General features: G+C 54.1%; 1 protein-coding gene across 2 annotated transcripts in view; it reads right to left on the minus strand.

Moving 5' to 3' along the window:
- Positions 1-16,454, minus strand: part of EVC (EvC ciliary complex subunit 1) — an 85,062-nt gene continuing 68,608 nt past the window's right edge. For both annotated transcript variants that reach the window (XM_047798526.1, XM_047798525.1), the window contains 8 exons: positions 13,010-13,220; positions 11,863-12,069; positions 8,613-8,757; positions 6,717-6,828; positions 3,398-3,524; positions 2,853-2,946; positions 2,050-2,161; positions 1-1,553 (listed from right to left, as the gene is read on the minus strand). In XM_047798526.1, coding sequence (XP_047654482.1) covers positions 1,472-1,553; positions 2,050-2,161; positions 2,853-2,946; positions 3,398-3,524; positions 6,717-6,828; positions 8,613-8,757; positions 11,863-12,069; positions 13,010-13,220 — 1,090 coding nt within the window. In that variant the 3' untranslated portion in view covers positions 1-1,471. The remainder of the gene's footprint in view (positions 1,554-2,049; positions 2,162-2,852; positions 2,947-3,397; positions 3,525-6,716; positions 6,829-8,612; positions 8,758-11,862; positions 12,070-13,009; positions 13,221-16,454) is intronic.

The raw sequence follows: 16,454 nt of genomic DNA on the forward strand, positions 1-16,454 counted from the left end.
TTGCAGAATAAGGAAATATTTTATTTAGCCACAAGAGGGAGCTATTGGTTAACTTTGGAAATCCACCTGCCGCCAGTCAGGACCTGAGCGGCTGTGAGGGTTGGTATCTTTAAGGAAGTAACTATCATGGATGACTTGTTAAGGGGCCACTCTTTCCTGAATAAGAGACTAATCTAGGCTTTAGGAAATAAAAATTCAGACCACAAATGGTCCAGAAAATCCCTGAGGCAGGGGCTTCTGGAACCTGCTGCCCACTGTGCACCGGGAATTCATGGAAACGCTGAACTCTCCACCCCAGACTTGCTGGAGCAGGCACGCTGGGACTCAGGTCGGCGGGCGATGCCCCCGAGGGAGTCAATGGGCCATGTCTGGAGACATTTTTGGTTGTCACAGCTGGGAAGGGCTCCTGGCATCTGGTGGGTAGAGGCCAGGGATGTTGCTAAACATCCCATAACACACAAGACAGCCCCCCGACCCCCAAAGGAGTTTCTCCCCCCAAATGTCTGCAGTGCCAAGATTGAGAATCCCTGATTTCAGTGAAAAGACCAATTTCCTTTCTAGGTGGGAAGGGCCTCTCCTGGCAGTGGCTGGTCTGGAAGCTTCTGGATGTTCCCAGAATCCTCTGGAAGAAGCATTTCTCTTTAGGGGAGGCTGGTCTGTCGGGCAGCAAGCACTTCTCCCTCTCCAGGAAGGCTCAGGATGGGTGAGTGCTTCATAGTGCTTCCAGGTCTCCAACAGAAGGTGCTGCTGCAGGTGTCATGATGTGTCCGTGGGTCCCCAGGTCCCCAGGACAGGGGAGGACAGGGCAGGTGTCATTACGTGTCCCTGAGTCTGCAGACCCCCAGGGCGGGTGAGGACAGGCCTGCAGCCCAGGGACTTCACGGTCTACATGACTCAGATCCCCTCACAGTGACCAGGTTTTAGCTGCGGGCTGAGCCAAAGGAGGGACTGGGTCCTGCTGAGAAGGCCCGTGGGCACGGCGTGTGCGGCACAGAGAGGGCGGGGCTGGGGGATGGAGGAGAGAAGACCCAGGACCCACCAGCTCACCCGGTGGCCCCTTCAGCACGCGGGTCTCCACCAGGACGCCGGAGAGCAGGGTGGGAAGGAGACCAGCTAGCCTTCGGGGAAGGCAGGTTTGGGACGACATGGGGACCCGGGGGTAGGGGGTACAGAGAGCCAGGAAGGAGGGGCTCCCCAAGGAGCGGAGCCACATCTCGAAGCCAAGCGGAGGCACAAAACCGAAAAGACATGTTTCCAACACGGGGGTGTGACTGTCACAGGCAGCGGGAAGGTCCGCCTTACTCCTCGAGGCCTCCTCTGGGATTTCACCCCTTCTCCACCCAAAACTACAGCCCTTGGGCAGAGGGGAGGCCCCACCATCCCCCGATGACCAGTCCCTCCTCATGGCCTGGGGGAGGGACAGGCGGTGGTCAGACCGGGTCTTCAGGAGACACCCCGAGCAGGCCTTAAGCTACAGATTGCTGCTTCTCTTTAGCATCTTCTTGGAATTGTCACCGTCACCAAGGTCACTTTCCTGCTGACTCAGCCTTTTGCTGCACAAAACACCGAAGAGAAGCAGCGATCAGCATTCTGACTCCAGGCCTCCCCAGATGCAATAAGGCATCCGATCTGGTCACGTTTGAAAAGGTAGCGACCGGTGATGCAAACAATTTGCCTTCTGACCTGGGTTGTTAAGAAACAAATGAAACTCCCAGGTTTTGGTGGGAGGTCATCCAGGCGCCAGGAGGAAAAGGAAACCCTCTCTCAGACGCCTGAGGCCCCAGGACGGATCCAACGACGTTGTAGCCGGCGGCCCTGGGAGGCCGAGACTGCCGCGGTTCAGGCTGGATGCTGGTGGGGAGGGGGGGGGGTCCAGGGCCGGACTCGGCCAAGCTGGACACTGATCAGCAGCAATAATAACACCAGCATGTCCCATTATCATTCATCACGTTTCGGGCCCGAATCAACACCTCCCAGAGGTGCTGCTGCTCCTGCCCAGATTTAGGGGATCAACATGCAGCCACAGGTGCTCAGCCGGGGCCCCGTTACCTGAGCAAACCTGAGGGGGGCCCTCCCGAGGCAGGGTCATCGTCCTTGGGACCCCCAGGGTCCCCTCTCTCTCGGGGTGCCGGCTTCCTCCTCTTGGTCCTTAGGGGCTTATCTGCAGAAGACATATGAACCCAGACACTGGCTTGGTGACTTCCGGCAAGCGACAGCTTCTCTCGGCCCCTGCACCACCCCAGCCTGGCATGGTCTAAGGGGTCTCTACGGGTCAAGGACACACTGGGTACCACTGCTCTTGGACCCATTTAACTTGTGAAGAAGCTGAGGCCAGGCGGGGGTGGGGAAGGCGGTCCCAGGCCCACGTGGCTGGCAGGTGGCAGAGCTGGGAGTCACACGCAGCTGGCCAGGCTGCCGGGGCATCTGTACCACACCCAGCAGGCTGGCCGCCTTCCGAAGCAGGAGGAACCTGAGGACACAGCTCCTGCCCGGCAGCTTGTATTCTCCCAGTGTTCCGTGATTTCACACTTCCTCCCGTCCCTATGCTGAGAACAGGTTGCTGCACCCTGTGAGGTCACTGGAGTTCCCGCTGGCAGGGGAAGAAGGGCTAATTATGCCCATTTTACAGATGGAGAAACAGAGTCAGAGACAAGTGTGGGCTGCTGGGCTGCTGAGCAGCGGACCCACTTCTGGGAATTAGGGAAGAGTGGAGGCCAGGGGGCTGGGGGTAGGGGGCGTCCTGGCCAAGGCTGCTCAGGACACAAAAGCCCAGAGAGGGTAAGTGTGTCCTGAGGCCACAGGCCACAGGACCAGAGAGCTCGGGTGGCAGGGCGCCTCCGCCACCCACTCACCTGACAGCCCGCGCTGACTGGAGGATGCTTTGCTTTCGGCGAGGGGCACCCGGGCCAGGGCCGCCAGCTCCGCGACGAAGCGCTGCTCAGCTTCCTGGGTGCGGGCAGAGAGTCAGCGGGGCCTCGCTCCCCCCACGCCCCCCATCTTCCTCTAGATGCCCTTTGGTCAGGAGGAGGCTGATGCTCAGAGATGGGGACGGGGCCATGTCCCCATGTGGCGGGGGTTCTCCAAGAGGCATCCGGGGGGATGTGGGGCAGGCAGAGGCCAGAGTGAGGCGGGGGTCGGGGGACAGCTAACTGGCCGTCCTCGCTCACACTGGGCATGGACCCCACTTTACAGACGGGAACAGATGGGGGGGGGTCAAAGTTCCCAATCGAGTGGCAAGGCCGATGTGTCCTCAGCCAGTGAGACCAGGGGGGCCAAGGGGCTCCCCAGCAGGGTGTGTGGGCCTCCCACAGGCTCCAGAGCTGATCTGCGGTCACCAGGCTGGCCTCTGCCTATTCCTGCCCCTCTGTAACCCCCTGCCTGTTTGTGAAGGTTGTACCTGCAGCTGGGTCTCAAGCTGGGCCTCCAGCTGCTCCATGACCCTCGCCTCCTGCTTCCGCGCGTGCAGGCGGCTCCGCTGGTGCACGGTGAGCTGAGCCAGGAACTTGGTCTGCTGCGCCAGCATCCTGCAGGGAGGAAGGAAGGCCGTCGGTGCCGCCCTTGCTGGCGGGCTCATCAGACAGCACGGACCTGTCCCCGGAGCCCGCTGAGTCGTGGGAGCTGGTGACTGAGAGCCGTCCTTGAGCCCTTGGGACTGGGAGAGGAGACTGGCCAGGGCGGGCAAGATTTACTGGGGACGCACACCGCGGCCACAGCTCGAGCCCTCCCATCATAAAAGCAGACGCCACCATCTGATTAAAACTTGGAGTTTAGAGTCTCACATGGGCATTTTTCACTTGAGGTTAGGGTGGCTTGGTGACAAGGACAAGACAGAGGGGAGAAAAGCTCGGGAGAAGCTCAGAGGGGCGGCAGCAGCCTTGAGGTCCTGCCGCTGCAAAGTGGCTGGGCAGCAAGTGGCACTTCATATGAGAAAATCATTGTAACCCCAAGGCTTCTGAAAGGACCTGACTTTATTTAAAATTTCAGAACTGCCCAAGCCCTTCCTTCATAAGACAGGAGCCTTGGGTCCTAGGACGCGGAGCCTGAGAGCTGAAGACGGCAGCCTCGTTACCACCAGTTGCAGAGGACAGAGCTGGGGCTGGAGCAGGGTCCCTGTCCTGGACAGAGCCTGCCTCCCTTTCAGGAGCAGAGACCCCTCCCCTCCTGCTTTGACTACCCTCCCCTCCCTCAGCTGACCTTCCTTCGGTCCTCAGCAAACAGAAACATGCAATACCACCCACCCCGTTTCTATAATTGTCCTCTCGCTTCTTCTTTTCAATCTGGTGACTGGTTTTCTGAAAGGGGCCAAATTTCTAGACCTGAAGGCCAAAGCTAGCCTTTAGCATGAACAGGCAGCTCTCCGTGGAGTGTATCTGAAGGCACAAAATTCCATCTGCTTTTGCCTCATGCTCTTTCTTCTACCGGTAACATCTTTCTCCTCTTCTTTGTCTTTGGCAAACTCCTATTCATCCTGCAAAACCCCACCACCCATCCATTCATTCATTTCTCTCTCGGAGTATTTCTGGACTCCCACGTGCTAAGCTGGGTTTTGAAGACACAGCTATGAAAGGAGGCTCAGTCTCTGCCTCAAGGGGCCCCACTTTGAGCTGGAGGGGAGGATATTGAACAAATAACTGATGGAGCTGAGGTCAGGGCTATGCAGTGTGTTCTCTCTCACACCCTCAAGGAAGCTGCATTCCTTTCCTGGGGCTGCTCTAACAAATGACGGAAAACTAGGGTGCTTAAAACGACAGAAATCTATTCTCCCACAGCAGAGCCCGGAAATCTTCATTCAAGGAGTCCACAGGGCCATGCTCCCTCTGGAGGTTCTAGGGGTGAAGCTGTTTCTCGCCTCTGCTCGTGGCTGCTGCCACCTTAGGCTTGTGGCGGCACCACTCCACTCTGGCTCCAGCGTCGCATCATCCGTGTGTGATCGAATGTCCCTCTGCTCCCGTTGCCAATAGATTTAGGCCCCACTGGGACGATGCAGGATGCCGTCCCCTTCTCAAGATCTTAACAACACCCGCCAAGACGCGTTTTCCAAATAAGGTCACATATGTGGGTTCAGGAATTTGAACATGGACGCATCTTGGGGGGTCCCTGTTGTGCCCACTACAGACACTAGATGGCTTCTTGCTGTGAGCAGCCTCCGTCCCATGCCTGCTCTGTCACCAGTCCTGGTCACTCTCAACTGTCATCCTGCTGGTCTGTCTGCTCCCCCCATGGACCCAGCTCTTGAGAAAGCTGGGGTGTAACAAGACGGCCCAGGAAAGGCCTGGGTGCCTGGGTTAGGGGCAGGGCTTCACCCTCAAGGCCTGTGGGGACCATGCAAGGGTCCAGGAGAATCTGAGATACAGGCGGACTTGTCCTCATGGTCTGGCTGCAGGTGCAGCGAGCTGGAGGCTGAGCAGGGTCAGGCCAGAGGCTGCAACTCTAAGCCAGGAGGAGAGTGACAAGGGCCCCAGACAAGCACCCACAGAGGACAGAGGCTGTGCTGGGACACCAGGTGGGGCCCAAACCTGCACAAGAGCAGGGGCTTTTAGGACTGCCGACCCCCTGCTGCCTCCTGGAGGGAGGGGATGCTTGGCTGTGGGGTGAGTCACCTTGTCAGGGGCATAAGTTCACAGATTCCTGATGTTTGGACTCAAATTTGACCGCAGAAATGGATGTTTAAAAAACAGCCATTCTAAGAGAGTTCTGATTCCAGCAGCGTTTGAATTTCACATCGTACAGCTCCGTGCTGAAGGCCGGGCCATGACCGTGGTAGGCTGCCCTGCGTCCCCCGCAGGTGTCCACACCCTAACCCCTGGGACGTGTGAGAATGTTACATGGCACTCGGGGCTCTGCAGGCTGATCAAGGCTGCCGATTTAAAATTGGAGATTCTCCTGGATTATCTGATGGGTCTCAGTCACAGGAGCCTGCAAAAGCAGAGAAGTTTCTCCAGCTCCAGTCAGGGATGTGCCAGAAGAGGTTCCAAGTATGGGGAGGACTCAGTGCTCCACGGACTCGGTGCTCCGAGGACTCGGTGCTCTGAGAGGCAGGGCCACGCCCAGGGACCAGAGGGGCCTCCGGGAGGCCAGGGGGCCCCGCACAGCCACAAGGAAATGGGACCTCGGTTCTCCAAGGAACTGGATTCTGCTGACACCAGAACAAGCTCGGAAGCAGATTCTTCCAGAGCCTCTGACGAGAGCCCAGCAGCCACACCTTGATTTCCATCTGTGAGGCGGAGAGCAGCAGCGACGGTCCCACTTCTGACGTGCGGACGGCGAGATGCACACGGTGTGACTGGAAGTGGTCATTGTTATGGCAACAGCAGGAAGCAGCCTTCCCCTGCCTTCCCTGCCCCCTCACTGCGTCCTGGGGTCACCTCCCCAGCAAACAACCTGCCCCGCCCCGTCCTTGTTCAGGGTCTGCTTCTGGGGGCACCCTAAGTACGAATTAGAGAGGAGGTGCCGTGCCCGGGCTGTGCAGACCTCCCGACCTGGAAACGAAGCCCCCATCACTTCTTGGCTGGTGCCCTTGCGCCAGGACCCTTCCAGGGCCGAGTGCAGATGGGAGACCCCACGGGACTCAGGGGCTTCCAGGCTGGTTGGGAGGCCAACGAGCCCTGGGCCCCCAGGCGAATGCAGGCGAGGTCGCTGCAGGGTGTCACAGAGACACACGCAACCCAGGGGCCGGGACTGCCCGCATGGGGACCCCAGACAGCGTGAGGCCTCACCTCTGGTGCACGGGTCCCGAGGCTTCCTGGACGCCACCCGCCATCGCCGCCCCTGACACAGGATCGCCGAGGTCTTGCTTTTTCCGCAGCTTGTAATTTTCCGTTCTCTCACCTAGACCGTTGAACACACCACAATCAAGCTGCGTGTTTGAGGGACCGATGCCAGGCCAGGCCAGGCCAGGTCTGGGCTGGTGCGGGGACGCAGAGACCAGCAGGACACGCCTGCTCTCAGCTGCGCCGTTCACAGCCCGCAGTCCACCCGGGAAGGGCTTTGTGTGTGGCAGGGGACACTGCGGCTTCCACCACACGTCACACGCGCAGGAGACCGGTAACCGCCCTGCAGTGGCTCAGCCTGGCTTTTCTTGTATCAGGAGAAGGGGGAGCCGAATAAGAGGGTTAACACTAAGAGGCTACCACAAATGGCTAAAAATCCACCCTAGAAAAGAAAAGCGATTCAACACACAGCGCTGTAGGCATGCAGTTGGCTGACAAACATGGGTTTAAACAGGCGCTTCCAAGGGAGCTTTGGTCTCTGAAGTCTGAGATGCACTGCCCTGCAGATCAGAATATGCTTATTCTTTTTTTTTTTTCTTTTTAGGGCCGCACCCACGGCATATGGAAGTTCCCAGGCCAGGGGTCGAATAGAACCTGCCAGATCCAAGCTGCGTCTGCGACCTATGCTACAGTTCATGGCAACGCCAGATGCTTAACCCACTGAGGGGGGCCAGGGATCGAACCTGAATCCTCGTGGATACTAGTCGGGTTCATAACCTGCTGTGCCACAACAGGAAATCCCCTCTGTGAGTCAAAGGAAGAAGAGTTGGCTGAATGAAAACAGGAGTTCCTGCAATCGATTGCATGGTATGGTTTCAAGGTTGTGCGCTGAGAAGTCCTCTCACTCCAGCTCGGGTTTCTCGGACGTGGGAAATCAGAGCTGAGAGGACGCATGAAGGGTGAGCCCCACCCGAGCCCCACGGATGGGGACACCGAGGCCCAGAGCAGGGACGTGAACTCCCTGGTCCCCGAATGCTCTGCACAGGTGATCGATCACGCCTGTCCCCTGCTGAATGACACCTCCCTTGGGAAAACCATCAGGAAGAATCTGCAGCCAGCTGGCCGATTTCTGGGCATGCCCCAGATTTTATTTGACTGTGGGGCTCACATTCCCTCGGGTAAGGGGATGAGAAAAGCGGCAGCTGAGCACATCGAGAGGCATAACGTGCACGGAAAACTGCCCCCGGCTCCCCCTGCCCGTCCTTGCCTGGGGATCTGGGGTCACCCGCGAAGCAGCCATGAGAGAAGGTGGAGGAGGGTTCTGAAGCCCCAGATGTAGGCGGGGGTGTTACAAGAGGAGGCTTTTAGGAACTGTTATTACCAGGGTGCCCGCTGGTATGGTCCTGGGGACCTCGTCCACTCCATCCCCCGGGGTGATCTCTTAAGCGAGCCCACGGGAAAACAGCCTGGGTCTCAGGCACGTTTACAGGCTACTGGCTTGTTCTAACCCATGGTCACGTGGCAGCTGTAATTGAGGGGATTTCTACCTCTTTGGCCACCAGGAAGCCCAGAGCCAAACCCAGGTCCCCTCTAAGCAGGGAGCTGACAACATCCATCCCAGACAATGCCCTGACCTTGCCTCCATCTCGCTGTCCTATCCTTGGCCTGATTTATCTACTTTTAACAAAATCCTATTGTACTGTATGGATATGTTTCTTTAAGTGTTTTGTCCCCCCCCCAAAAAAAGGAGGACAAGGCAGGGGATACATAAATTTATGAAAGATTGAAACATTAAATCCTCCCCAAAATAAAATTTGAAAAACCTGCCATCCCACCCTGTCCCCAACTAAGAGCACGTTTGGCTCTTTGCTGGCAGGGCTTCCCCCGGGGACTGTGCCATACCCTGTAGGGTCTTCAGATGCTGCAGCTTCCTCTCCTCGTGCTCCTGCATGGCCCTCCCGATCTGCTGGTAATACGCTTGCACGAGCCGGTTGATGCCAGCGCTGGTCACGTAGATGCTTTCCACGGCCGCCTCCATCAGCGCTCTCTGTGGGCAAGAGGTGAGACTCAGCAGAGGGCACAGGCAGAGCCAGTGTGGCCAGCACGGTCCTGGCTCCCATGTTCCACCCATTCCCCAAGTTCGTGGCTGGTTTAAACCAGTTTCAATCATCTTATTTTCCTTGGTCAGAGAAGCTTTGAGGCTGGATGTATGTACAACCCAGTCCTGGCCAATGGGATGCAATATAAGGGGAAGTCTGCTGACGGCATGCCCTTTCCAAACATTAAGGCAAAGCCTTGGTGCTGGTGAAAGACTTTGCTGTTTCGTTCTTCCTGCTTGGCATGCAGAGCTGATGTCTGGAGCAGCAGTGGCCATTTTGAGACTATGAGGCAACAAACCGGCCCTGAGAACGACAGCGCAGAAAGGGCCTGGTCCTTGGTCCATATCACTCTGCCTCTGTGCCAGCTGGAACCACCTACCTCCACATTTCCTGTTGTGGGAGGTCAGTGACTTCTATTTACTTAAGCACAGCTTTCCGTTACTTGCAGTCATATGCGTTCCTCAGTGATACACCTTCAGACCCCGCAGAACAGAGAGGAAATACTCAGATGCCCCATCATCGGGGACACACAGGTTGAACGTTGGCTAAGTCCCCATCTTTCTGTCATAAGGTGATGGGCAGAAGTCAGGTTCAAGAGTCCCCAGTCCAATGAACATTTATTGAATGTTCCAAATTTGGGGCAAGGAAAAACACCATTTATCGCTAATGAGGGGCCGGTTATGTCCTGGGGGCTGAGAAACGCTCCCTGATTTGCAGCGTGGACGGAAGCCGGGGAGGTGAAGAGGGTGCAGCTCGGGGAGAGCCCGCCTTCTCACTCCCGCCCCGCTCCTCCCTCACTGCGGCCAGTTCTCTCTCCCACTCTGCCCAACATCCGCATCTGACTCCACCCTCCACGGACTCTGGGCTCTGGCCTTGCACTTTCGGCCCAGAGCACTCACTTCCGGCCGGGGGACAGGAAGTCCCTCTTCTCCCCACTCACCACCTGCACATCACACCTTCTGAACTTCTGTCTCCCCTGCAGGGGAGCGGGGTCCACCTCCTCTGCCCCCCATCTCCAGGGCCTCCATCCTGGAGACCCTTCTCTCCTCCCCGTCAGTTTTTCATTATTTGTGTTTTAGGGCGGCACCTGCAGCATAGGGAGGTTCCCAGGCCAGGGGTCGAATCAGAGCTACAGCTGCCCGCCTACACCACAGCCACAGTAATGCAGGATCCAAGCCATGTCTGTGACCTACACCACAACTCACGGCAACACCGGATCCTTAACCCACTGAGTGAGGTCAGGGATGGAACCCACATTCTCTTGGATCCTAGTTGGATTCATTTCCACTGTGCCACAAGGGGACTCCCTCCCATCAGTTTTTCTGAGGAATCAGCAAATGCAGATGCTCAAGTAGCTCCAAGGTTCAACCCTCTGCTGATGGCACTCAGGCGCTGCCTGCTTCCTCTGCTTCAGCAGGACGTCTCATGGTTGGTATGACCATTTCTCCCTCTGCTGTCCTCTCCTGTTAGATAGTAAACGCCCTGAAGGCAAGACCGCTGCCGCCTGGCTCACTCTCCATCCGACTCCCGTCTCAGGGCCTGGGACTCACGAGCCCTGAGAATAGAGGTCGAGTAAATGAACATTCTTCCGGAAACTGAGCACGTGTTCTTCCTGGTGGGTATGTGTTGTGGGGGGGCCCATTCTCTGATCCTGACTCAGCCCCTTGGGGACGCTGAGGACAAACACGCCACATCTCTATTTCAGTTTGCATGCAATGGCCACTGAGTACTAAGAGCTGTAGAATCTTAGGGGCAGGAGGAGACCCTTCCAGAAGCAGGAGCCCGGCCCAGCCCTGCTGTCCAGATGACATGAGGCAGACATGAGAGATCTGGAACAAGGTGGGGTATCGAGGAAATGTGGCTCCAGCCTCTTGGCTGTGCAGAGAAGCGAGTATGTAAATGAAAGGCCTCACGGAAGGTGCCTGCGAGCCTCCTGGCACAACAGCCCTGGGGCTGCTGCCAGCCTCAGAGTAGGGACACCTCCGTGGTGGCAGCCACGGCCTCCCTCTCTCCATTGCCATTGCCACACATGAGGGTGTCCTGCCTTTTCTTATGGCTCCAGGGAGGAGGCGGCCAAGGAGATGCATGCGCTGGTCCCTCAGGGCCAGACGGGCCTCCACTCAGGCTGGGGGCTTTATACATTTCTTTGGCCCAATGATAAGCCTCAGTTTTCCCATCTGAATGATGGGAAGAAAGTTATCCTTTCTGTACAAAGGCCGCAGTGAGGGCCCAGTGCGAGAAGGCAAAGCGCCCCAGTGGACTCACAAGTGCACGCTCGCCTCACTTCTTTTTTTTTGGTCTTTTTAGGGCCACACCCACGGCACATGGAGTTTCCCAGGCTAGGGGTCGAATCGGAGCTGTAGCCACTGGACTAAACCAGAGCCACAGAAACACCAGATCCGAGACACACCTGCGACCTGCACCACAGCTCACGGCAACACCGGATCCTTAACCCACTGATCGAGGACAGGAATCGAACCCTCAACCTCATGGTTCCTAGTCGGATTCATTAACCACTGCGCCACAACGGGAACTTCTCACCTCACTTCTTACCATGGCTGTTCTCAGCCCTGGTTAATCATTAATTAGTACAAGGAATAAACCACTGCTCACTCCGGTCAGACTGATTCTGGCCTCATTGCTCAGCCAACAGTGTCAACTCCAGCAGCCCTCAGTCTCCACAGAGGCAGCCGAGGGCAGGGAGGGCCCACGTCTCTCCCTGGGAGGGCAAGGGGCCTGGGCTTGGATCCTGCATCTGCCACCCACTGTGGCTCTGGGTGAATCCGTGTCCCACTCACAGCAGTTGCAAGGACCGAGCCAGTGCTCAGAGGATGCGACACAGGGCTGCAGAGCGGGCTGAAGTCCTCATGGCTCCCTCTCATGGTGAGGAAAACGAGGCTCAGGGATGCCACGGAAGCTCTGCGAGGCCAGACGCTCCCAGGCAGGCCCAGGCTGCTGCTGGCCCAACCCTCCCCCAGCCCGCCCTGCGCCCTCCCCATCCCCAGGCCTCTGGTCCCCCGGGCTCCCCACCCCGAGCTGGGGTTTTCTCGTACCTTGAAGTCATCCTTGTCCTTGGCCCAGCTCCTGGAGGCCGTGTTGCGCGCGTGTCCCAGCAGTGCCTGCCCAACGGCTCGCTCCGTGTGCTGCCGCAGCAGCTGCCCGACCTCCTGGGCCTCGGCCAGGAGCTGCTGCTGAAGCTGCAGCCGCATCTGCTGCGCCTCCTCCTCCAGCCGGCCAGCCTCCTCCAGGACGCGGGCCTCCTGGAAAGCACGGGCCAGGGAGGGGTTGGAGGCCTTGCTTTTGTGCTGCAGAGATGCTCTGGCCAGGACCAGGACCAGGACCAGGATGTGGGGCCAGCCCTGCCCGGGGTCCCAGGAAGGTTGGAAAAGGGACAGAGAAAGGGTGGAAAGCGGGGACCTCTGGGCTTGCAGAAACGGGAACCTAGTGGATGAGAGCCTGGGTATCTTGAAGACCACCCCCCTGAGGCATTCACTGAGCACCGACTGTATACCCAGTGCCATCAGTGGCCTCTCACATATACAAGAACTTCCTCATTCACCCCAAACACGAGGAGCTGTGAGGACCCAGAGGCTCAGAGATGCTAACTTTCTAAAAGTCACACAGCAGAGCTGGGTTCTGAAGTCACATCCAAGTCTGAGAGTAGTGGGACAGGACCGAAGCCAACATAGGAGCATAAGAGTTGAAGGAATACGTGTTGGAGAAAGGTGAGGGGAGCCAGGAGAGTCCTGCCTGCTTCCCACCAAGCCCTCCTGGGCAGAGCGAGACTGTGAGCTTATCCGTCACCAGTGGGGACCAAAATTCAGCGGCTCCTACAGCTCGGTGGCTGCATAAGACCTGCTTGGCTGCTTGGCTGCTTGGTTCAAATCCCAGCCCGGCAATTTACAAAGCCTGTCTTTTCATTTGTTAAAACCTTACTCTAGGGCCTTTTTCTCCTGACCCCTGATGATGACTGTACGTATCCAGGCTCTGATATCAGGTGCATTTTTAGTATAATTCTCATCAGAGCGGGCACTGGAAGCTTGGGGCCCACTGGGTGCCCCCTGCAGCGAGTTGCCATGGTCCCCACCCCACAACAACGCAAGAGCAGGGTTGGGGTTTCGGCTAACGGGGCTGGACCCTGGAAGCCGGAGGAGCGGTCCTGCTGTCTGGGACGGGCAGGGGGCCGATGCAAGGTCTTACCAAGGCTCTGAGCAGCTGCCACTGATGCTCGTCCAGACACTGGGAGGAGCCCTGCTCCAGGGCGTGCTGTTCACGCAGCTCCTGGAGAAGGCTCTTCTTTCCCGACAGCCTCATCTGCGTCAGGGTGGTGATGGCACTGCCGCGGAGGGCCAGCCTCCGGAGAGCGGAGCACAGGAGCAGCTCGTGGCCCTGTAGGATGCCCTGCGTGGACCTTTGGAGAAAGTGAGTAAGGGGCTGGGGGTCGACGCTCTTGGCCGCACTGTGCGTGATGGTTAATTTAATGTGTCGGCTTGACTGGGCCGTGGGATGCCTGGACATCTGATCAAACATTGTTCTGAGAGTTTCCGTGAGGGTGTTTCTAGATGAGATTAACATTTGAATGGTGGGCAGAGAAAAGCAGATTGCCCTCCCCAGGGTGGGTGGGCCTCATTCAATCAGGTGAAGGTCCAAAGAGAAGAAAAGGCTGATTTATCCACGACTAAGAGAGACTTCCTCCTGCCTGCCTGCCTTGAGTGGGACATGGGTTTCTTATTTTTAGACTCAAATGGAAACCCTGGCTTTTCTTGGATTTTGAGACTGCCGGCCTTCAGACACATGCTTAGTCCATCAGCCCTCCTGGTTCTCAGGCCTCTGGACTTGGGGCTGAAACTACATATTGGCTCTCCTGGGTCCCCAGCTCGTCAGCTGCAGATCTTGGGTCCTTTCAACCTCTCTATCTCTATAATATCTCTATCTATTGGTTCTGGTACTCTAGAAAATTCTGGCTACTACATCAACCTACCAAGAAATGCTTGAAATAACCATGCCCCACAGGGAGCCTTTCCGGAAATGGTAGCCTAGGATTATCCCATCCTCCGCTGCCCATCCTCTTAGATATGGGTATTTACCTGGTTACAGTCAGCCATCTGTTCTCCTATTAATAGTTTAAACTTTATCGCATTCCGCCCCAAGTTTCAGATGCATATATGCAGCTGACTTCAGCACATATCCATTCAAATTTCTTGCCTAACTCTCAAAATTAACACACACAAAACAGAAATCAACAGCTATTTTTGATCCTGTCTCAATGAGTCAAGCAGAAAACTTTGGTCTCCTGGAGAGGCCTGACATTTGGTTTTATAAACTGAAGTTTCTGACAGCCTGAAAAGCTGAACAAAGCACGGGTGTCAGTGTACCAAGGAGGACACACCTGGCAAACACTCCAGGTTTTCAGCTGGGAGCCCTCAGCCTAAGAATAAGGAATCATCCCTTGCAAAGACCTAATTTTGAATCAGCTAAATTCACAAACAGAGCAGTTGATCTGCCACTGTCTGAAATCCCTGTTAAATGTAAGATAAATCCTCTCTGGAGGGACAGCCCATAATTTTTAATAAGAATGTTCAACATTGAATAAAAATAACCAGACTTGCAAACAAATAAGAACGAACCAAAAATAAAGAGAAAAAACAGATAATAGAAACATACCCACAAGATATTGGGTATTAGAATAATCAGCTATGATGAATAGGTTTAGGAAGTTAAATGATAAGATGAATTTTAGCAGATAATTGAAAACTATGCAAAAATATGAAATGGACATTCTAGAATCAGACACATAGTAAACAACATTAAGGATTCAGCAGATGGGTTTAATAGCAGATAAGACACAGCTGAAGAGAGCAAGAATTGGAAGACAGCTCAAAATAAGTATCTTGACGGAATCACAGAGAACAAAAGAATGAAAAATGTAGAAGAGCAAGTAAGAGACAAATGATATATGGTGAAAAAAACTAATAAATATGTAACTGGATTCACAATAGCCAAGGCATGGAAACAACCTAAATGTCCATATAAACAGATAGAGAAGATGTGGTATACATATACAATGGAATACTACACCACTTAGCCATAAAAAAATGAAATAATGCCATTTGCAGGAATATGGACGGACCTAGAGATTCTCATACGAAGTGAAGTAAGTCAGAAAGAGAAAGACAAATATCCTATGATATCACTTATATGTGGAATCTAAAATATGACACGAATGAATTTATCTACAAAACAGAAACAGTCTCACAGACACAGAGAATGAACTTGTGGTTGCTACGGGGGAGTGGGTGGAGGAGGGAAGGCTTAGGAGTTTATGATTAGCAGATGCAAACTATTACATATAGGACAGATAAACAGGGAACTATATTCAATATCCTGTGATAAACCATATTGAAAAATAACATGAAAAAATGTATATATATTTACAACTGAATCCCTTTGCTGTACAGCAAATATTAACACAATATTGTTAATCAACTATAGCCTGTATAATAATTTTTTTTTGATGTGTAATTGGAGCCCCAGGAAGAATTGGGAGAGAATGGGCAGAGGAATATTTAAAGAGAAAATGAGTGGCTCAGAATCCTCAAAAACTGATGAAAGATAGCAAATCACATAGTCAAGAAGCACTACAGATTTATTAAAAACAAGAAGGAGTTTCCATCATGGCTCAGTGGTTAACAAATCTGACTAGGAACCATGAGGTTGTAGGTTTGATCCCTGGCCTTGTTCAGTGGGTTAAGGATCTGACATTGCCGTGAGCTGTGGTGTAGGTAGCAGACATGGCTCGGATCCTGCATTGCAGTGGTTCTGGCATAGGCTGGTGGCTACAGCTCTGATTAGACCCCTAGCCTGGGAACCATGGAAAAGACAGAAAGACAAAATAAATAAATAAATAAATAAATAAACAAACAAACAAACAAACAAGCAAATAGATGCACAAAAGACCACATTCATATTTAGGCATATCATAATAAACTGGTGAAAATCAAAGAACAAAAGAAAATCTTGAAAGCAGCCAAAAAAATTGAAATCAGAAGCCAAAAGATTATCCTAAAAAGTATTTAAAAGATAACTAAAGTAGGATTCTATACCTAATGAAAACATTCCTCAAAAATTAAGGTGAGATAGACATTTTTGGACAAACCCAACCTAAGAGAATTTGTAACTATCAAATCTAAAATAAAGAGAACCTTCATGTAAAAGGAAATAATGACAGATGGAAACTTAAAAGCTACAGGAAAGAGCTGAAAGCAATAAAAGGTTAAATCTAAATACTGACTTCATAAAGCCAACATAATATTCCATGGGGTTGAAAATATGGAGAGTTGTGAAATATCTAATAAGAAAAATAATCTAATTTAGAAAAATTTCTAAATCTAATAAGAAAAATAATCTGGAGTTCCTGTCGTGGCTCAGCAGTCAACGAACCTGACTAGGAACCATGAGGTTGCGGGTTTGATCCCTGGCCTCACTCAGTGAGTTAAGGATCCAGTGTTGCCGTGAGCTGTGGTGTAGGTTGCAGATGTGGCTTGGATGGGCATTGCTGTGGCTGTGGTATAGGCTGGTGGCTACAGCTCCAATTTGACCCCTAGCCTGAGAACCTCCATATGTCATGGGTATGGACCTAAAAAAA

The sequence above is a fragment of the Phacochoerus africanus genome, chromosome 10, assembly GCF_016906955.1.
Source record: "Phacochoerus africanus isolate WHEZ1 chromosome 10, ROS_Pafr_v1, whole genome shotgun sequence".
In the NCBI taxonomy this organism is placed as follows: Eukaryota; Metazoa; Chordata; class Mammalia; order Artiodactyla; family Suidae; genus Phacochoerus; species Phacochoerus africanus.